This window comes from Siniperca chuatsi, linkage group LG1 (genome assembly GCF_020085105.1).
Source record: "Siniperca chuatsi isolate FFG_IHB_CAS linkage group LG1, ASM2008510v1, whole genome shotgun sequence".
NCBI classification, from domain to species: domain Eukaryota; kingdom Metazoa; phylum Chordata; class Actinopteri; order Centrarchiformes; family Sinipercidae; genus Siniperca; species Siniperca chuatsi.
This window is the reverse complement of record NC_058042.1, coordinates 13414906-13438386: the sequence shown is the minus strand read 5'-3', so window position 1 is coordinate 13438386 and position 23481 is coordinate 13414906. Positions and strand designations below refer to the sequence as shown.

General features: G+C 37.9%; 1 protein-coding gene across 6 annotated transcripts in view; it reads left to right on the top strand.

Annotated features, from left to right (window-relative positions):
* Window positions 1-23481, top strand: part of gpc6a (glypican 6a) — a 238289-nt gene that overhangs the window by 77221 nt on the left and 137587 nt on the right. The window contains exon 1 of one of the 6 annotated variants that reach the window (XM_044193699.1): window positions 13520-14271. The exons of 3 other annotated variants lie outside the window; for them this stretch is intronic. In XM_044193699.1, coding sequence (XP_044049634.1) covers window positions 14112-14271 — 160 coding nt within the window. In that variant the 5' untranslated portion in view covers window positions 13520-14111. Of the gene's footprint in view, window positions 1-13519; window positions 14272-23481 lie in introns of those variants that run through there. 2 more of the 6 variants (XM_044193716.1, XM_044193726.1) reach the window with 2 other exon arrangements.

The window sequence follows — 23481 nt, the reverse complement described above, 5'->3', positions numbered from 1 at the left end:
CCGCAGCATCACTAGAAAGAGTGTTTATCTCACAACTCATGATACACAAAACCTGATCCATACACAAAAATGTAGACTGATGCTGAATTATTAGAACTCTTCAGTTGTGACAGTGGTCACGAATTAATCATTGATATTCCTAATTGTGACTATGATGTTGCTTATAGTCTATAACTAGTAATGAAATACATACACGTCCATGTTGAATGATTCCTCGCCGAGGTACAGAAATGGCACACTGCTGTATTTTTTATATCAACAAACATTTTCTATCAGAGCAAATCCCACCTCTGAACTGCTCATTTTAACCACTGCTTGACTTGTAAAATGCAACTAGTAGGAAGTCCCAGCAAGAGCAGCATCACAAATGTGTTATTTAATGCTCATAAAGCTGGCCAGTAGGTCCACTAAGAGATGACAGTTTTCTGAAAGATATTGTATATTGTACCAAGTAAAATTGTGTGCCACTCAGAAAAGGTTGCAAGCACAGACACTGGTGTGTTGTCACAGGCAAACAGGTAAAGTGAGATGGAAAGCTGAGTTATATGAAGATCTGGATTTGGTTCAGTCTAAAATCCCTGGGAGATTTGACCAGGGTGGAATGGGAGTTGTGGCATTCTGGGAGATAAATCAAATGCCAAAGCATCAACTGAACCTGACCCAGTCTTCCCATCTTACAAAGAAACTTGCACAGACCAACTGCATCAATGTTGGGAGGTGTATTAAAAGGACAGGATTCCCCAAGCAAGATATTACCAGAGGTTACCTCACACCTTTCCAAACTGTATCCTCACACTAGAGCTCTGTTTGAAGATATATAGAAGCTAACAGACACTGCTTTTGCCCACCTTGTTGCTTCCTCTAAGAAAAGTTTCACCTGCCTCAAGCGCCTTCAAACCTGGTTGTGCAGAGCGACAGTTCCACACCTGAGTCATTCATGTCCACGGAGATATACTTCACTTCATTCTGAGATTGTAACTTTGATCAGTGTCACCCCCAAGTGTAATGAGCAGTGTCTTGTGGACGTAAATCAATGTCATCATAGTCATCACTTCAAGTGCTGAAGTAATGAATATGAATTCCATCTTGCAGGAGGCTGCGTATCTTCTCCTGCTACTCCAGGATGAAGTGTGTTGTGCTAAAAAAAATTTGTTTTAGTAGTCTTCTCTGGCTTAGCTCAAGAGCTCAGTAAAGCCCAAAGTGTATAAACTGCAGCTTAAAGATTTGGCACCTATAGGACCATATCTCAGCCTGACACATTTCCCCTTTATCCATTATTAAAACACATAAATAAATTTACAGACAGAAAATCATTTCATGATGAATAACTGCACTTAAGCTCTGTCGGAGTTATGTACATTTACACTGCATACAAATACAGCCTAACTGAGTCCATAAAACCTGCCATTTTAGTGTGGATTAATTTGTCTGTGTGACAAGTTAACAGGAACAAATGGCTTTATTCATGTTTACGTGTTATTGGTACAATTTGCTGCAGCTGAACCACTTATATAAAATTATGCTAGAAGGACAAAATACACATAGATGTAGTACATATTTTGATGTCACAAAAGAGATAAACTTAAGTTTCAAAGGACAAAAACAAGCATTTGCATTAATCAGCATAGTACTGATGGTGACCTATATAACAAAGTGGACCAAAATATTTTTTGGCCACTTGGGGGCAGTGGAAACAAACTTAAAACACAACACTCACACCTTTTAAAGTTGTTATAGCAAACTTGTTCGCAAACAGTTGCTTATTTACACATCAAACAGAGCAACTCTAGCATTAATTTTTTCTGGTGAGTCCAATATTCCATCTCCTTTTAGCTCTGTTTTTGGTCTCCACTAAATATATGGAGAAAAATCTTTCTCTACAGCTGTTAAATGCTCCACTATGTTGACCAGCTATTTCCCAACTGTGTCTGTCTGCTGTTTGGCGCTGGGCAGGTAGCATGCAATCTTTTTTTTTAAATAATTAAATTAAAATAGTAAAGTTGTGGGCCAGAAAACCAAAACAATGAGCTGAAAGATGATATATAGCCCCATGGAGTTGATAATAATAATAATTGTTATTAACTGCTAATAATAATTCTCCATGGGTTTGTCACTGTGTGCAGCACATATGTGATTCATTGTTCATATAAAAAATAGATTAAAGCTTCTATAAATAGATGAACAATATAGTATTAACTTAATAATTTGTTTTCAGGAATACCGTGTTCATGACTGGTCAAGGGAAGTTTTGGGGACTGAACCTTTTCAAAGTTCTAGTAAAAGTCTTATTATTAAAATTAAAAGAACGGATCTTGCTGCTGACCATTTTATTCCAAATTTTATCCTGATTATTTCTTTTTTTTTTCTTTTTTTGATTTTAAAGTACTTATTACTCCCCTGCCTTCTGGGTAGCCCTTCATTTTAATACAGTATCAAGCTTGAAAATGGTTAAGGCATCCACTTAATCTGAGCCTTTATATTTTGTAATAAATCATGTTTGAAGAATAATTATTGAATGATTTAGTTAAGATTAACATTTTTTCATAAGTATTATTAATTTTGCTTATTTCTTAGTTTTCATACATGTTGGAGTGTGAATGTCGATCCATTAGCCTGGGAACCAGACAAATCCGCCGAGCTCATGTTTCATTTGCTCTGGCAGGTACGTCTGGCCCCACTCCCATTCAAAGAGATTTCCACCCATCCTGGATTTGGCCAATCACAGCCATTTATCTAATATGGGGCGGGTTTGATACGATGACTGACAGAGTAACGTTATTGGTCCAGATTTCTATTTTTGTTTTTTTCAAAATGACCAGAAACAGAGGTCGACACTTGGTGTGTGTTAAATGATAGTCCACTGTTGGTAATATAGGAGTGTGTGTGTGTGTGTGTGTGTGTGTGTGTGTGTGTGTGTGTGTGTGTGTGTGTGTTCATGTTTAAGATCATTCTCCTACTAATCTCCTTGATTAATCTAATCTGCTGACTTAACTGGTTTTGTGAAAACAAGTAAACTGTCACAACTGAATAAAATTTAGTTTTTTGGTTTTTGTTTTGTTTGTTGTTTTTTTAATTACAAACCCAAACCTCTGGATCAGACAAAAAGCATGGCAATCTCAGATTTAAAATGCTACAAAATGCAACTTTTTTGTATGCCTAGAGGCAGGATGCATGTTAGTCCTGCATTCCTCCACCCTTGGTCAAATTCCTACCCCAACACTTGTCACTCATTTTGATGAGCTATCGTCTTTGAAACAGCTTCTATCCTGAGGTGGCTGGCATCTATAAAGCTCATATCAGGCGTTGGAGAGGCAAGTAAATTGTCAGCGTTCACCTCTTCACAGGCAATCTGTGAAAAAACAGCAATGCTAGTATTCACCTTTGCTTTTACACAGCTTGTCTGCCACATGTTTGGCATGTAGTTAGCTTTTTAATACTGTTATTGCTTTGGCTTTACTGCACTTGACTGCACTAAAAGCCAGCTCACCACTTTGTATCTACAGCAGAAGATGTACATTCAAAAACCGCAGAGGCTCATCTCTGTGAAGACAAAACTTCTTTTTGATTCTATTTGATACAAAAAGGATACATATTAGGTGAAATATAGCTTTAGACTGCTTTGGCAGCCACTTGAATCCCTTGTAGTACAAAGTGGAGCATAAAGATTGAAATTATTGCTATGTACCATGCCAAAACCGACAGATTGTCTACCCAGTGTACTAGAGCAGAATAATACAGCAGAATAAGATGGTGTAGTCCCTCATTCGTCCAGGAGTGTTCTATTGTGAAAAAATTGAGAATGACTTCCGGATGGGAGCCGAAACGTCTTGATTCTGAAAACAGTGTCCAGATGACTACGACTAAAACCTTTTCTACAATACAGCAGAATGGATTTCTTCTTCTGATAATGCATTGATTAATTATCTAATTATCCTAATTATTCCAGGACTTTATATCTTCAAGGAGAGCAACAGTTGTTGCCGTACACCTACTACGGCACCATGGTACTGTGAAACATCTGCCCTGCTTCTCGCTGTAGTACTGTATTTGTCTACCAATCTAGAGCAAAAGTCAGTCTAACATCAGTCTAAAATCTTTTGAAGTCTATCTTAATATTCACATTCCAAATGTTGAAAGAGGTATTAGTTGCTGTAATCATCCCTCCTCTCCTTACTGGCCGTTAAGCGAAACCCTTGTAGAGCGACTTCACTGTACACTAAACAAAATCCCCAGTCCTTGTTCCATGGAAAAATTGATTATAAAGTTCAGCTGAAGCTAATATGAGACTTCAGCAGTCTGAGTTAGCCAAATCAAGTGGGTATTCTCTACATTTACAGTTTTTTGTGTTTCCGCACAGTGTTTCCTTGCTTAACTGTGGCAGACTCAAGTTCTTAAGTACTGTATTACTACTTTTACTTAAGTAGAAGGTCTGAGTACTTCTTCCACCACTGCTTTCTGGTAGTTGCATTTAGGTGTATTCCCAGGATTAAACACAGAAAATAAACCTACACACGTTTGCCAGGTGATAACCCACCTCAATTTGCTAACTTAGACTGCTGAAGCCTCTTATAAGCCTCGGCTGCTGTTGAATGCATTTTTGCACAGAACAGTGACTCTGAATTTGACCCCATTTCTTCCATTTCTATGTAGTCACTGTACAAAGGTAAAGCCTTACAGCCAGCATTGACAGGAGGAATGATTACAGCAACCAACAACTCTTTCATCGTGAATATAGCTTGTGAGTGCTGTGTTAAGATAGACTTGAAAAAATTGAAGCCTAACCTTCAAGAAAGAAGTGTTATCCTGGTGTTCAGACTACACCCCGTGGAGAGAACTTGCAACAAAATCTATTCATCTATGAATATTTTTGCCCTTTACACACTGTCATTTTCCTACTTAAAACTTTTACTATTTTACATTTGCAATAATTATATGTAAGATAGTTGAGTACTGACTCATTGCTGATGGAATGTTGTCGTCTGCTCAGTGGTTATCATGGTAATTGTGCTACTGCATTAGCTTTGCACTGAAGATGTCCTGGAGGTAAACATAGGTTATAGTTTACATTACTGATGTAAGAGCAGTCATAACCCGTATGTTGGCTACATTTTTGACAGCATGTCATACTGTATGTTAATCATCAGTTTTTCTGCTACTGGAAATGAAGTTTGTAATGAAGAAATTGTTTTAGATATAACGCTGTTTTACTTTGAGGTACTCCACTTACTACTCCACTTACTTAGCATTGCTCCTTGCTCCTTAGCAGCACTCCTATAACACTGTCGAACTCAAGATGGACAGTTTAAAAAACAAAGGATCAAAATCAATGCAGCAGGACCAGAGATATCATCTTTTTTATTCCACACATTCTTCTTCCTTGTCAGAACCTGGCGCCTACATTACCCACAATGCAAATCAACCGCAGACAGTTTGGTCTGAGATTCGGGGGTGTTTTGCTAGTAGCGGCTAATGTAGCCTTGAGGAGCTAGCCTCAAGCAGAGATGAGGAACTACAGAGGTCTGGTAAACTCACTTCTTTCTAACGCCACACCCCCGGATTTTTTTTTAATTTTCAAAATTGTAGTCGTCAGCCCCAACCAACGCTGACTCAAGTGACAGAGGCCATGATATCCTGAGTTTGAGTCCCTAGTATTGGTCAAGCTCCCAAAACACTGGATCTCACATTTCCTGCAATACAATAGTGTCTTTCATTAAACCCTCCCTGCTTGTTAAATGTCTTTCAAATGTGCAAAATGTTGTAGCAGGCTGAGCAGTACTCCCCATGAGGAGTAAACTGAACCTGGTGTGTAAAATCTGTGGAGAGCCTGATTTCTTATTTGGCTAGGGATCTCTGGGGTTTCAAATCATGTTATACAAAAATGCACATCATGCAGTGAAATGTAAGATGTGCTCCACTTGTGATCAACAAGTCCTGTATAATATCTAACATCTTGGGCAACAGAACATTAGCTCATATATTAAGCAACTAATTTTGATGTTATGATGATTACTTTTCATCCTCACATTTCCTGTAAGTCATCAGACCCTATTTACAATAAGATTCAGATGCCTAATTACTAAGCCTTAGGACATCATTAATTAGCTCAAAACAATTTTAATACCAGGAAAACAACCACCTGAAACTATTTTGAATTATGTATGATACATAAAAATTGCTCACACTGCAACAATTTGAATAAATAACCAAGGCGTAAATGGATATCAGAGAAAGTGTTCTGATAAGGATCAGAGGAAACAAACTTGCACTGACATCACGGCATGTTAACCTGGCACATTTGATTTTAATAACAGTGTAAATACAAAGCATATGCAGGGGGAAAAGCCCAATTTGTATTAGATGCAACCTACTTGGATGGTTGTTTGGATTAGATGTTCTTATTAGGTAGTTTTATGTGAATACTTACAGTTTCTGGTGCTCTTTATTTTAATGTCGGTGGTGAAGTTCATGTGTCTGGTACTCTCAACCAAAGCCTAATCCAAAACTAAGAGATTTGTTGGAATAATGGGTGATGCTGGTCTGCTTGTTTATTCCAAATACCTGTCAACAATGGATTGATGCTACGCTGACATGACCTTTTCCATGTTGTGTGAAAATGATTAAGGAATGGGCATACTGTGATTTAACATTTGAGCCAGCATGCACTTTATTGATTGTGTCTTCACATTTGAAATCGTTAGCCAGTGCAGACTTCTCGGAATATATTCAATTCTTTTTAAATCACTTTTCATTCTTCAGTGTACACTGCTTTGTTACGGTTATTACTAAAATATATAAAATACATCTGAATTGTTTAATTGGACATGCCCATATGTAAATATAAACAATATGGTGAGAATTCCAGTATTTATATAGCTATATATACTGGCGGAAAAAGTATTTTCAACATACAAAGTACCTGGCATTGATACTACATCCTAATGATTTAGAGCGTTGATGACTGAAGACCGTCTTCGTCAAAACCCTGACTGTGTCAGAAATTGAGGACCAAACTCACAATGCAACTCCTGCTACAATCTAAAAAAACAACTAATCAGAATAAAGCTTGAAATGGTGTTCTAGTGCTATGGCCATAGATATATTACTGTATAAGAACTCTTATTACATCCATGGCTATGGCCATAGCACATTATTTGTTTACTGCATTTTCAAAACACAAGAGCGGTGGTGATGGATGATGTGAATTGCATTTATCTTTCTTACTATACTTTTCCCCTATTTACGTGTAGCACTACAATTCGCCAGACATTCATCGCTCAGGATCCACCTTTAAGTTATACTATCGGAATATTTTACTTTTTGAAAGTTGCTAAACTCCATGGTGCATCCCCAACAGAAGAAGAGCACCAAATAATTTACAAAATGAAGGCCATTGTATGAGATGTGATGAAACTTTACAGCTAGATATTGGCATTTTAACCTGTTTTTTTCTCTATGATTTTCTATCTCAGTGTGGCTTTTCAACTTTGGGTTGTGCCTGAAAAGATAAGATTCTCCTGGAAGGGTGTCTTGGTTCGCCTGTAGAGATAGGATAAGGGGCCTGAATTACTGCTCCATCAGTTTAAAAAAAAGTCTGTTGATGATTTGGGCAATGAATAGGGTATCTCAATGACTCCTCCATGTGGAGATATTCCAGGTATAATGAACAGGAAGGAGGCCCTGGGACTTGCTAGAGGTATATTATATCCGGGGATTACAGGGTCTGGGAGTGCCGATATCACAGAGCAGAAGCTGGAGGACATTGGCTGAGGAAAAGGACGACTGGGCTACTCTGTTTGTTAGCCTCTGTTTCTCTAGTCTGCTGCTACCATGGCATGTTCTTGGATAAGTGAAGTAAAATCAATAGATGGATGGATGTAAGTTTTTGTCCCAACACACAAGATTTTTCATGGTTATAACACCAAATGGTTTCTTTTGTTTTAAAACATGCAAAAATGTAAACAAACACAAACAATTAGTGGGACTACATATTTTCAACTCTTTTGATGTTACTGTCAATGGATAACAGTTATGTTTAAATGTGTTTGACAGTAAAGTAAAAAAAAAAACACCCTATGTGTATTCTCAACCCTCCCTCGCTTTGTTTGCTTGGATATTTTTGTTTTCAATACAGGCATCAAAAAGCCAAGGTCTTCTATCTGAAAAATAATTGCACATATCTGTTTTAAATGAATTATAAGTATATGATTAATTATTCATCAACTTGCTTGCTGTGCTAATGTGAACAAAGTGACCTTATTCTTCAGCTGCTTACACTGTGCCTCACATACAAGCTATGACATTGCTTGCCACACTGTTTAAACCTTGCAGTAATTCACCATTACAGCAAACACTTGTATATAATTGTTTCCTTATTTCCTTTAATACTTTGAGTTGTGCTTTTTAATTCTAATGCAACCTGGGTTTTTTACATGTAAGTAAACAGTTAAGTAAGAATTGGCCATAGGTGATCTTTAAAAAGGGAAAATAACAACAGTTTTGTTTCCCCTGATTCTACCCCCTTTAAGCTCTGACTTTTAATTATTTCAAGGACATGATTGAAATGGTTCTTTTCCTGTGAGATCCATGGAGATCTATCAGTGAGATGTCCTTATCCATCCATTCATTCATCCATCCAGCCAAAGTATAAGGTAATGGCGTCAGTCAGCTGTTTGTCTTCTTGGTGGCTTGTGTGTAGATCCTCTATCTATTGATTTTGATCGATTGGGTTGATCTATCTTTAGGTCTATCTGTCTCTCCATCTGTCTTGTTATGGATTCAAAGTTAAAATAAAACTTTGGAACATTAATATCCCATTAATATCCCATAAAAAAGGTGAAATCAAATTTCTGACAATTAACAATTTCTGTTCTGTGGAGCAGCAGGCTCAGCTAGTGAAAGCTCAGTTTTCCCTGTGGTGCATTGAGTATGAGTCATGATGAACCCTGTGCTGACTCCTCGTGGTGAGCTATCGATCCACTAGCGGGATCACCTTCTGGCCATCATCTCTTGGCCTCATTAGCAAGGCCTTATTAGCTGAGCAGGGCTATTACAGTGCTGTGCAGATGAAACCAGTGGTAAAAGGGGAAAACACATTTGATCTTGGACTTTTATGCCTGACTGGCATTGCCTTCCTAAATAGAATAGATAATTGAATAGAGCCCAAAAACAGAGATACACCTTGGATGCCATCAAGGAATATCAGTGTGGGGTAATTTGGGCTGATCATTCAAACAAAAAACATATAAAAACAGTTATTGTCATTATACCTTATTTTGGTAACTAAAGTGGTGTAAAGTAAAATAAGACTCCCTACTGTCCAAGTAAATGAGAGATGTAAATACTCAATCTCCTTAAAAACTGAAGCTACAGCAGTTTGACATAGACCAGAGGTGTTAAGACTGTGAGGTGATCCTCCCCAGGGGGGCGTGGGTGAGTTTGGGGGGCCGGTACGGAAGGAGAGATGTGAGACAAAGATGCTGCATGAGGTGAAAGCAACAGGTGCATGCCGGTGTTACAAACTACTGGAAGTTAATTATTGTTGTAATTATCAGTGATTTGTCCCCCTCACTAACACTACAACAGCAGTGGTTGTGACACACAGCTGATGGAGGCAATTAAGGTACTTTAAAACCCTTAGTGTCCTGACATAGACCATCTATTGCTTTTTGTAAAAAAGTATAACGGTTGTTTTCTGTTTACTTTATTCTTGATCCCCGAAATGTATATATTGATGTAACATGACAGGTGCTGTATTATTGGGTTATTGGGACAAGCTGTCATTTTGCTAATCTTTATTTATTTTTCTCAATTATTTTTGTTGTATTTAATTTAATTACTTAATTAGTAAATTTTAGTCACAATCCCTGAGGAAAAATATTTAACACATAACAAAGTTAAACAATATAGAGTAACTTCCCAAATGGAGGAAATAGATAAATTAATTTAGTCACAATTGTTCAAAAGAGAAAAATAAGTTCCTGAGCCATCTCTAAATAATCACCAAATGTTTCATTTTCAGTCACTGCTGCTTTTCACAATCCGTAGGCAAAAACTGATTTCCCTCTAAATCTTATTAAACAAAGGCCTTGTATAAAAAGAATAATATGAAGCAAAATTAATTTCATTTTCCATTTCATTTAGATCACACAAATGACTGAGTCTGTCTTCCCCTGCAGCCTGAAGATAATGTCCAGATCTGACACAGAGGAGTAATATCCTCAGTCTGATTTAGGCCTACAGAGATCTTTTGTTCTTATGGTAGATCCCATATAATTTTCCAAATAGAGGGACATTTTCCACATTATTTGACCTAAGTTTGTCTTTTGAATTCACAATAGAGTTGTTATTTTATTGTGTTATGTCACATTTTTTCTTTAAAAAGGTTTTCATAACATTTCTTAAATATATTACAAATAATGATAGCTGGAGTACAGTTATTAATTGTTCTTTCTTTGATTTCTTTTTTTGATTTTGAACTCTGCATCACTGATTGGGGCAAAATGTCTACTAGACTGAGATTGTTATTATCATCATGATTTAAACTCTTTTAAACAGATTTTTTAATTCAATAATCTTACAAAAATATTTAATACATACTTCTAAATAACACATTATACTGCTGTGCTATTAGTGAAAAACAACCATAAAATAAGACAGTTTTGGTCCTCCATACTGTATTAACCTTCCAGCAGTGGTTACAGTGATATCACAATTAAAACCACATTGATGACTGTGACAAAAAGTTGCAGCAGGTTAAGAAAATGTGCATTAAGTGAACTATATGAGAGCTCTAAATTCAACACCATGAATCCACAACGCTGGCCCAAAGATTATCTCTCACATGAGAACCACTACTGAGTAATTTCTGACCTAACAGCTGCGCTCATCTTCCACTGAAATTTGTCTTTTTCAGAGTCTAGCTAACATGTTGTAGGTGCACTGTTTTGTAACATAGATATGGTGGTGTCTCATAGTCCTCCTTTGGCAGAAATGACAACAACAGTTTTACAAAGCTCACTTAAGGTGAGACCTTTTTGGTGACCTATAGGCAAGGGTGTTTTTGCTCGTTTTTGTCAACATTGCTCGTTGGCAGTATGACACACTAGTATTGCATGACTTCTATCAAATTTTACGAGAAAAAGTAGGCAAAGGGTGGATTTTGCTGTGAAATTATCAATTTACCAAAGCCCAAGCCTGTACGTTACAAAATTTATTCTTGAGAAAACTCCTTAGCTCCGTCATCATGGCCCTTCTTGGAGCTAATTTACGAAAGTAAAATTGATTTCATGGAGCAGATGATTATGGATTTCACTTTCCGATTTTCCCAAAGTCTCAATTTACTGTTGGAGCAGCTGATAAGCGCAGAACAGAAAAGCCGTCTTGCCCTCTGTTAAAACTGGACTAAATTTCATCCTCATGGACAATGAGTTGATCTGCCACTTTAAGCAGCTGTGATTCAGACACATGCCCATTAATTTACCCTTGCTGGGTAATTCTAATCAACCCATGGAGATTCAAAGCAAGATCACACATATTCACCTGTAGGAGGAGGTCCAGTCCGCCCCCCTGTTGAGAGTATCAGCCATCCCAGACAGCCAGACCCCCAGGCTGACTTCACTGCAACTGAAGTGACTAGCTATGTAAGGTAAAGGTACAATCATATTACACCTCTGTTCTGTGAGTATGTGCTTTGTCTCCATGTTCACTTTAGTTGCCATGCAGTACATCTGACAAATTCATGCATGTGTCTCATGTTTCGGTTTAACCTCCTGGCCGACTCTGGCAGACTCAGGTCACAGTTCACCATTGGCCAACTTTGCCCTGCAAATTTGCACAGTCAGCCATTATTCTAGTAAAGTGAAATCACATTATTTTGTAAAATATCACACCACCAGACTATAAACTGAAACATCATATGGTTTACATTTTGTATTTGATCTGCTCAATATTTATTCATTACCCACATCGGGAACTGTGACATCACAGGCTTTTCTGGGACTGAGTGCAGGGCAGTTTCATTGGACTGAAGACTAGTGTTACTTACCTTTACTCCAGTATTCCCAAAAAACTAACAAGGCTGGTTTATTTATGAGCAGAGGGCTTACTCTAGATTATTTTGCTGTGTAAACATATTGACATTGACTGAGCTGAGCTAATTATGTGATTTATTTTTGTGAATGTTTCTGTTTGAGCATTTTTAACTTCTGGGAAAGAACAAAGGACTCAATAACAGATAAAGGAACTGTAGGGAGCTGAACTCACGTTACTTGAATAATACACTTGCTGCTGACTATTCATGTATAAGGTTTGACTATAACTACTTTAAAATTGTTAGACCTAACTCTGATTGAAGACTGAAGTATTTATGACACCATATATTTTGTAGTTACAGGGGAAAAACCCCTTTTTGTTATAGTGAGATACTGGGATGCTCTGGTGGCCCAGAGGTCTAAGACCCAGACCAGCACCTGTGTTGCATGGCATCCCCTCTCTTTCTCTCTCTCTCTCTCTCTCTCTCTCTCTCTCTCTCTCTCTCTCTGCATGTCTACTGTCTAATATGCAAAAGTATCAAAATACTTAAAATGAGATATTAAGAATTACTTGTTTTCACTGGGACAGCTGTCTTTCTATAGATGCTGAGGGACTTATCCAACATTTTTAATCACTTTGTCCCAGCATCCTTCACAGTGTCCACAAACTGAACTGACAAGAATCTCATGTTGTGTAGCAAGAGCAACACTTCATAATGTTAGCCTTGAAGGAATTCAGATGTTATTATTTCCTAGAAGTACATGCTTATCCATTTCTACAGTCTAGCACTAGCAACACTGCTTGTCTCCCTTAACATTTCACAGCCCTGAATTATGGCTAATTGCACTTTTACAGTGCATTTTAAAGCTGGTTTTAACAAGCCAGCTGTAGCTCCAAAAACCACAAAGACACACTGTGGGAGTGTTGCAGTCTTCTTTTATACTCTCAAGAGAAAATCTTTCACATTATAACCAGATACTTTTCTTGTTTTTTATTCATTATAACAAGAAAACTTTTCCTACTCTTCCAACAAAGGTGTCTCATTTTTAAAAGAAACATGTTTTAGTAATGACACACTTTGATGTTATCATGTGATGTATGGGTTCTGTGCTGCCATAGGTAGCACACTATTCATGGCCGGTGAAGTTAAATTAGGTAGCATCATCTTCATAAATATAAGACCCACAAACACCTCTGCCCTACTGAAAGCATTGTGGTTTTGTACATTAGAACACTATGAAAGGCTGTGTAATTTAGGCAACAATAGGCAAAAAGAGGCTATTTGGAGGAAGGTTATTTCACACAGCTCAAGTAAACACTGTCTATCTGTCAGGGATCTGACCTAAAAATTATTAAATTAAGTTTAAAAAAAAATCCAAATAGGCAAAGTGGTACATAATTAGTAGATATAAAATAGCACAAATGAGTGGTGTGTGTAGGGCAACATTCAATTGTATGTGCCAAAAAGCCTCTGGGTGTTCTGAAGAGACACTGAAGGTTCTGTGAGTCTGTGGACTAGCTACAGATCGGTTAGTGTAGGTCTATTTCGCCTACACTACCTCCAGGTCCCTGCGCCTCCTCCAACATGTGTCCACACACTAATGTGCTATGGCGCGCATTACCAAGGATGCATAAAGGCAGAGGACAGTACGCGCCCCTGGATGCGAGCTGCTGAAGTCGCAGCCACTCCACTCCATGTTTTGCCCTGCCCTTGTGCGCTCTGCTCGCTGTGCAGCGTGTGTCTCGGCTGCATTTCTCAACTGACACGAACACAGGGCTGCTGTGTGTGCGGGAGAAGTTGTTGGCACAGAGAGCACCAGGTAGTCTTCAAAAGGATTTCGTTCAAGCTGGGAGCAATCGGACTCGCCGGGTTCTTTTTCTTTTCGAGGGGAAGATACGAAGCTTTTGCAATGAGGTGGACGTGCAGTATCTAAAGTGAGGAGTGATTTTTTTCCCCCTGTTTTTCTTTTAAACAACACCTGACATCCTGCTCACTGGAGAAATCTTTTAAGCCTTTGGATTTCTTTTTTTTTCTGACGGAGCTCGTATTGCCCTGTGAAACATTATCAAGGATTTCACTGATGTATGCGATGTGGAGGCTGCAAGTCGCCTTATGTACTCTGTCGGTGCTGTTCCTGTCATCTGCTGGTGAAAGCAAAGCGCGGAGCTGTAGCGAGGTTAGGCAAGCTTATAACGTTAAAGGATTCAGCCTCGTCAATGTACCTCATCAGGAAATATCAGGTAGGCGAAATTGACAAGTCATCACTGCGTTTCGCCTCCTTCACCACGTGTCATGTCTTGTTTCCCTCCTCAAATTAAACAATTTGATGATGATCGCCACACTGAACTATGTCATCTTCCTCAAACCTTTGAGCCTTTAATTCGCCCTGTTACTAACATCCCGTTTTATTAGAGGATCCGAAGAGAGTCGACCCGGGCATTATCAAAAGTATGAGTCTGTTTTTGCAACATGCCAGTTTCATGAGATACACTTTGTCAAAGCATTTGTCTGAGTTTAATCTATATGTCGGTATGTTTGTTGGGTTTATTGTAAGTATTTTGATAAATCAAAGATATGTCATTGCAGTAGAATGGAACCATATTATTATCATTATTATTATTATTTATTTATTTATTTATTTTTTGCTATTTAAGGGTCAGTATGATCCCCTCCACTTCCATGTCGCTTAATGATGAATCACAGCAAGCTGCATTTCATTCATTATCTTCCATTAAGTAGACACCAAAGACTGGATTAAAAATCCAGAATACAACTAAAATGATCATGTAACTCTGCAAAGTGTCTGTAAAAATCCCCATCTAGTTAACTATTTGTTCCAGGTGTTTTAGATGTTACATTTTAGAGGCCGAACTGGCGTTGGTAATAGCACACAAACTTAATTCACACTAAAACAGGTAAAACCCACTTGTTACCTTTCATCTGTTTTTAGCCTTTTGACCATTAAAGAGAAGTGTTCCTCTCCTCAAAGAGGTGACTTCACCCACAGGTTACAAATTGATAGATAACCCATTTAACACCACAAGCCCAATAATCAGTGAGACCTCTGAATGTAATTTATTTGCAGTCGCCCAAATTTGAGATCATTTATAAATCGAGCTGCTTAAATGGAGACAGCAAAAGACTTACTTTGCAACAGTGGCACCAGCAGATATGTTGTGAAAGTGGCTGCATACCTGTTGCTCCCATTCAACAGAAAATCATGGAGCTTGTTGTGATGTATTTTACTAAATAGTGAATGGTGTTTACCAGTAGGGGGCTGTATGCACTCAGCACGAAATACTCCATTTGCTGTGAGTTTCTTTTTCCCCCTTTCTTTTTGATATTCCTCAAGGCTACAGCTTAGGTTTTAATTCATGCTCTTTGGTACAGCAGAGATATGGGGTTTTATTATCTCTTGTGTGGTGGTAATCACATTTATGGTCAAAGCTGGAAAGGAGATTAGTCAGTAAACATAGTCTGCTTCATGAGAGGGAAGAGGGGAAGCAGAGAGGCCTGAAGTTAATCCCTCTATTGCCTCTTACAGACAAAATAGAGATACAGTATTTGTAATTGTCAGTGTCAGGCAGTAATGATCATAGAGCCGCCTTATTTGCTTTTAACAAGGCTCTGGCTGCATGCGAATCTGATAGTTTTGTTCCTGATTGAACGTGTGTGTGTGTAAGGAATCCTTACTTTACGAATACATCTTATACCAATTATCACTTTCTATGTGGCAAATTTTGAAGTTAGTGCCGTTATTGACTAGTCAGACCTTTTTCAAAATGTATCAGCTAATGAGACAATGCAGACAAAAATAGGACAATTTGCATGTTAAGAAAATACAGAGGTTAGTACATTCACTAGGAATATCTGCATCAGGAGCTGTAGTAAAATATGTTAAAGCAAGAAGGAAAACTGTTTGAAAATGTATTCTGCTCCAGTAGCAACATACAGTATATTCAGTTTATAAACAACTCAAAAGGAGACATTTTCTGCAGACTATTCAAATAAAAAGACCAGACACTGTGGTTAGAATAATTAATGTCTTTTCTGAGTCTTTTTTCTTTAACACTTACATGATATGCTTAAAAGCAGTAATACGGTGCTGCTGCTCTGTTATTTTTATTTCATCATTTGTTTCTGATGTGAAAGAGCACAGGAAGCTAGACAGCCGTGGTGGCTTCTGATGTTGCCCCCTTTCATTTTTTGTCATCAGTGTTGTTAAGTGATTGTTTGTGATGGACGATCGCTTCGTACAAAAATACAAATTTTAATTCACTCAACAGTTCTTACAGGAGTGAAAATCATGTAGCTGTCCAGTATTTGACCAGAATTTTTGTTGGCCTCCGCCTCCGTGGAGTACTTGATGGGTTCCATTTACCATAATAAGAATTCAGATTGTGTCAGATAACATTTTAGAAATTATTTGGAAATACCTGGACACACTTATTTGATTATGTAGAGTTCTCAGTATTTATTCTTCGATCTCATGTAACATTCCTCGTCTACTCAGAACTTCAGAAAGTTGAAGTCAGAGACAGAGGTCTGTTGGCCACATTATAGATCAAGATGTTTTTTGGAGCCATGATCAAATCCTAATTACAAGTCATGTACAGCCTGTGCACTATGTGTAATTGGATTTTGTTGTCTCCAAATAACCTTTGCATAAATACAACAGAAGTTAGATATAGGCTTCAGGAGATGGGGTAGCAGAAAGCACCCAATTATGGTTCCATCATTTGCTATGTCATTCTACCACTATGCCTCTATATACAAAAGACACAGGTTTAATTTCTTATGCAGAGATGGCTACCTCAGGTTGTAAGCTCCATATTTGCACAAGCTAATTAGTTTGACAGCTCTCTGCCACTGACAAGTGGAGCTACATTATTTAAGAGGTGACAAACACAGATATGTTTTACAGATGTTAGTTTTTGCATATAAAAAAAAGGATAATTATTTAATCAACACTTTAATTAAACATAATTCTCATACAGCTTAAATAAATTCAGCAATTTTTCTAAAGATAAAAAATACACCTTTTTTATTTATGTGTGTTTGTTGGTGGAATTCTGAATAGAGGTTTCTTTCTTTGCATTTTTGTCAGACCCTTTTGAATAAGCACATTTACACAGCTACTATCTAAATTCTGCAAGCTATCCATTATTGAAATATTACAGCAGTGTTTGAATGGGTCTCATGGGCTCCAGAGTCGCAAAACTTATCCAGAACATAAAGAACCTGGTAAACCATCAGAGCAGAAACCCCAAATTGATGTTTCAAGGATTAAACCAGAAGGCTAGGTCATTTCTTTGTGGCTTTCGCTATTTTTTAAAAAATCTAAATCTGTAAAGTTGTTGTGGGAAGGTATTTTTTCTATGCTTGCTTCTCAGTGTATAACTACCCAATATGTTATTTTGTTTCCAGTGACAGAGAGGCTGGGCTAATACTAATAACCCCTCACAATTACAAATGTTACGCTGGTAGAAAACAGAAACATGCCTCAGAATCCTCAGATTTATGCGCGTAATTTCGCCATGAAGCCATATAATGCACGCTCAGCAGTGTGACACTTCTGTCATACTGACTCCTGTGCTTGGCAAATTGTCATCATACATAGTTTTATGCTATGATTTAAACAACTGTTTGGCACTGATGCAGACATAATGTAATTGACAGAGTTGGCTGACTCGGGTAGAGGTCAACCATAATACCCACTTCATTGATTAAAGAGTGCTACTTTATCTTTTGGCCTAAGGACTCTTGAGTGCTTCAGCTGGCTCACAGTACAGGAGTGGTAGAGGCCAGTAAGAAAATTCTTACTGGCTTTAGACTCGTTTTCATACAGTAATAGATGTCTCTGAAAAGTGCCAGTATTCTTTGCAAAGAGCAGGTGGGTAGGATAGAGTGGTTCCGAAACACAATGCTGTATGTGAATCTGAAAAATGTCTAAAACTAGCTGGTGGAGGCTTCACTAAACTCCATCAGGTTGAGCTTGTGATTCCTCCGCTCTTGTATCCATGTTGTCAATGTACCATTGCCTGCCTGGTGTGTCACACAGCAGTCAGCCAACAATACGGCCTGCCTGTGAGGATCACCGCTGTGTGCACGTGTCAGACGTTAGTTATAGTGTCACACACACACACACACAATGCTGCTTGATTGTCAGTCCTTGGTTCATAAACACAACAGCTCCTGAATGCTTCAGTCAGGCCCTGCCAGAGAGCTCTTACTCCGAGGCTTTGCTGTTAATATCAACATCTACTTACACAGAGCGGTGTGGATTCTCATGGGTGGGCTCTGCTCTTTGCTACGGCTTTTGAAACAAAATCACTTGATTGTGCTGTATTTCTTATGAATGCAGTGCCCAAGTCTTATATTTCCTTTCTCAAGAATAACAATTTCCTCTGGGGTTCATCCGTATCACCTTTTAAAGAATATTATTTAATTTCTCTTAACAAAACAGTTATTAGCTGTTATACAATCCAGCATAATTTTTCCTCATGTGAATTCCTGATGCTGCAACTCTCTCTGCTTATCACTTTGATCTGTACTTGGCTGTTTGTAGGTTGTGAGATGCATGCAGTTCCCCAATTCCCTTAAACACAACGCAGATATCAGAGATCTTTGCTGTTTGTACTTAAATGAATCTTAGGACCCTTGTGAACCTTCTGGATGCAGCACAGTTAATATTGTCAACATTTGAGCTTTCTCGACACAGACATCATCGTAGCTCTTAAAATAAACTATCTTACATCACTTATTAACATCTAAGATGTACTTTATCGGGACTTAAAAACAACAATATCTTGTATTCATATACGTATATTTAGGGCCTCAGATTTAATTGGTTGAAATTGCAAATGATTCAATGATTGCAAATGGTGTAAGTAAATTTTTAAATGATACAATATAGCACAGAAAATGTGGTGACACTCTATGGTTAATCTTCTGGTGTCACATTTCTGCATATTGTCACAAAAGTATTTAATCAACAGTCTGTTTGTTGCACTGATCTATTTTTTATTTATTCTACATGTTGGGTAGGTATGCAAAATAAATTTGGGGGTAATTTTAGATTTGTTCGCAGCCAGATGTCTAATCACTAAATAATGGAATGACATGAGACCTTTAGTGAGAATGTGGGAATACCACTCTAAAAGCCCTAGCCCAGCAAATATCCATATAAAAATTCTGCTGGGCATTTTTTCCAAAGCCCATTAAGATGCTCTTGGCTCTGCCAAATTGGAAATAAGTCTCTTGCCAGCCTGTATACATCTTCAGAGAGAACAGTTAATGAGATGTGAGGACGATTAGGCTGTGCGTGCTTGTGTGTGTGTGTGTAGGTAGCAGTTTAACCTCACTTTCCCAGTCTTTCTTTTGCTTTCCATCTCTATTGTGGTAGAAAATGACAAAAGTGTTTTCTTTTTAATTGGGCAAGACAGATTGTGTGCATGAACACATCTAGATAAGTTTGGTTATGAATCCTCCATCTTTGTCAGATTTGGTGAATGAGAATGTCTGACAGTTGTCTTGAACTGAAGAATGTGTCAACCCTCTGCAGGCATTCATTCCTCAAATGCATATGGTCTGCAAGCTTCCAGGAAACCTTCCTTAGCACCATGTATGGTGTTTTCTGAGTAGTGTGAAAAGCCTCCGGCTAGTGTAGGAGACTGCTATAGCACTTTTTCCAGTTTTCAATCAACTGTTGGCCTAAATCAGTAATGGAGGGTGGGATTAAGGATCTCTACCCTCTAAAGCCTTGAGAAAAACTCAAAAATAACAGCAAGAAGGATGGATGTGATTGTATGTTTAGGGATTAGAAGAGGGAGCACAGAAAACAAGTAAGAAAATAAACAATTACACTCAGTAAAAAGAGAGCATATAGGCACGGAGCGCATTCTTGACTAACCATGTGTTGAAATCATGACCTGACTTGGTGAGAGGAGCTCTGCGATACTAGGAGGGAAGTCAGGTAGGATGTTGATCCAAGGAGGGAAGTCAGGTAGGATGTTGATCCCTCTGAATTTGAGGGATTAGTGCTCTGACTCTGACTGAGAAGTATTGCTACTTGCTGCCTTTTTTATACTTGTTTCTACAAAAATAAGAAGCATTCAACTTTGCTGATCTGGTTAATACATTAATGAAAGAAAAACTGCCACAGGAGGTAACAGAAGAAAAAGTCACATGTGGTATTCTTCCACTAGGAAAAGTGCTTCCCCTAGGATTTCTCTGTCAGTGGGTGAGGGTGGTGCAGGAATGCTGTTGAAGGTGGTGGGGGTCACATTGTCACATAATAGTTGACATGTGGAAAAAGTGGGTGGGTATTAACGATTATAGGGCAACCTTCCTACTAATGTCTATGTAGGGAAGACCCTTAGGATTGACCTAAAGCCATATAAAACACACTGTTTACTACACAGACAACACTAATCACTTCTTCTATTTTCACCCTCTAGCCCTCTTGTGGTTTTCCTACCATTATTCATTATGTATGTTGGCGAACAAAGGCGTTCTGTTGTGTTTATTGCTATGGTCTTTCCTTTTGCCCACAGAGCCTTTTTGCCTCTGGAGGGTAGTCTCTGAATAGAAGTCCCAAGCTTGACACCAATGATAAGGCTCAGAGAGAGCCACACAGTGCTTTGGGAAAACCGATGTCATATTGAGGTGTCAAGGATGCAAATACATGTCACACTGGGGACTTTTTATTTTTGTTTTTCAGACACAGACAAGTACACATGGCTGAGGTGATTTGCTAAATAAGCCGCCCCTCAGAGACTTGGAAGTAAACAAGCATTACGCACAGATAAACATTTTGCGCCAAAATTGTCATGGAAACATCAGATGTTGTCAACAAATGGTGGCATTGGCGTTACAGAATTGACAATGACGCTGTTGTTGTGTTGAAGAACCAGACAGTTTATACCCCTGAAACACCTCTGTGGTGGTTTCACTGAAGTGAAAACCACGGGGCATTTTTGATGTATCAAAATCAAAAGTGCAGATGATCCAACATACAGACATTTTTTAGTACAAACAAAGCCACAACAGTACATTAATGGCTAACTTTAAGGCCTGTAAACATCATTCAGGACTTTAAATATAGTAATACTTTAGTCACTGAATTGGTGAAGCAGGAAATTGAATATTTGGATAGTGTAACACTTTTGTAACTCCAGTTGGAATAAAAAAGCAAGGATTGAAAAACAAGGTGAACTTTTATGTGAGGCCATGTATGGGTGTCGTTAAAGAGAAATGCTGGTGATATTCTACAATTGTGTTATTGTCAACAAATCCTCTGCAAAGACCAAAACCACCTGTGTGTTAGTCCGTCTCTCAATACTTTCTAAACTCCCTAGCATGTCTGTAGCTCTCAGCAACAAGCCCATTCATTCCTAAATCATCAAAAACAGGTCATGAATATATACTATCATTTTAAAAACATTAAGTAATTTCACAAAAACAGCTCGGAACTGTAGTTTTTAGCAAACTTCATTCAAACAGAAGTAAATATTGTATTTGTTGGGGACTATTTTCAGTGCTGGATTTGTTGCCCTGTTGAGTATTTCCATCATCAGGACCGTATGCGTTGAATTGACTCAGTTAACCTACAGTTCCCATGTTCATAGGAATGACAGAACATGTTACCCAGTGCAAAGGTGTTTTTAAAGGTTTTTGGACAACAATGGAGCTATATGGCACAGAGGAATACTCTATATCAGGCTTTGGCTACACAGATAATAAATCTTGTTAGTGGCATCAATTTATTTTTGGTTGGGGTCTTTTCATGGGATTTGTTGTTAAAAAATATACAGTAGTGTGTCACCAGACTTATCCTTTAACACTGTATAAACTTTTTTGAGAACACATTAGTCACTTAATTATATTCTTAATTGATTCTGGCCCCAGTCTATACTTTTCATTGCAACAAAAGTTCTTTTCCTTTTTCCAGAGAAAATCAATCAATTCTGTCCTCTAGACCAAATAAAAATCTGTGACATTGCTTTGCACTCCACATCACATTCATTCCAATCTGGGTGGCACCCCACCTAGAAAGTGAAATCAACTGCTAAGTGGAAAATTCTGTTTCATTCCTCGTGCCTGCTAGAGATGGTAGAAATGTGGTTACTACATACTGTCTCATCTAGGATTCATACACCTGTAGTTACATATGTGTTGGGGCTCTAGATTTGAATGTGTTTGCTGAAAATGTGAAAACAGGCTAAAGCTGGTGATTTATTGTGTGTAAATGGGAGATATGAATGGGATAGTTATTTAAACAATTCATGCACAGTATATGACCCCACCAGACTATTTTCATAACTGGAATAATGATTTTAATTGGAATGCAGTGTGCATGTGACATACTCAGTGACTAGATTGAGACATTTTTGGTTCTGATGCTGTGTGGGTGCTTTTGTGCTATCATTTGCCCCGCAATAGTGGAGGTTCAGTGAAGGTTCAGTTCAGGAGATTCAGTGGTAAAGAAAAGAGCGGTTTTATGCTCTTAGTAAGCTGCCTGTGTAAAGTTGTGTGTTGCTCCTACTGCTCTCAATTCTAATAAATTAGTTAAAAGTCATATGCACTTACCATAACATTTGCAAATAGGACAACAGTAAGAAAAAAACGTTTCACCCTAATATTCTGTGGCAGCATAGTGCAGTGTTTACCTAAAGTGTGCAATCAGTAAACTAGTATTTAAGTTCATTAACTTCATGTCAGCAGCATCGCAGTAGGCTTAACAAGAGAGTTCCAACTGTATGACTGCATCTCTCAAGTGAAATAATGATAATGGCTCACCAAGTAACAAGACAGAAATACCGATTTGTTGTAAATTGTGTTTTCAAAGAGCAGTAGTTGTTAACCAGAACAAGACATGCAAGGAAAGCATGTTGTTCCAGTTATAAATTAGGAAATTTATACTGATTACATGAGTTCATGACCCAATTTAGTGTGATCTCGTTTGCGACTTTGTGGTGGAGAGACTAATTGTAGATCTTTATTATTTTTATGTTAATGAAAAAGTGTAGAGGGTTGATCTTAACCCTGGGTCACATTTCTGGGCTTTAATTATAACATTAAATAATAGGCTTTGCAGTGAAATGCCTTGGGGGGATATAATGACACTGCTGCATGTGTCAGGTCTGCCCTGTGTTCCTTCACCCTGTGTTGCCTCATTTCCTTTTCACTCCGGTTTAGGCACTGTGTTCCTTTTACTCAGTGATCTGTGAGAGCCAAAGTTATACTGATGTTAATGTATTTTATGATGACTGATTCCTGCAAAAAGGATAAAATAATAATAATGATGATGATGATGATGATGATAATAATGATAATAATAATAATAATAATAATAATAATAATAAAACATTAAAACTTTGACACAGTATGAGAGAAGAAAGCAAAAGAGGTTCTGCAGTGAGATATTAGAAACTATTAAAAATGCTACT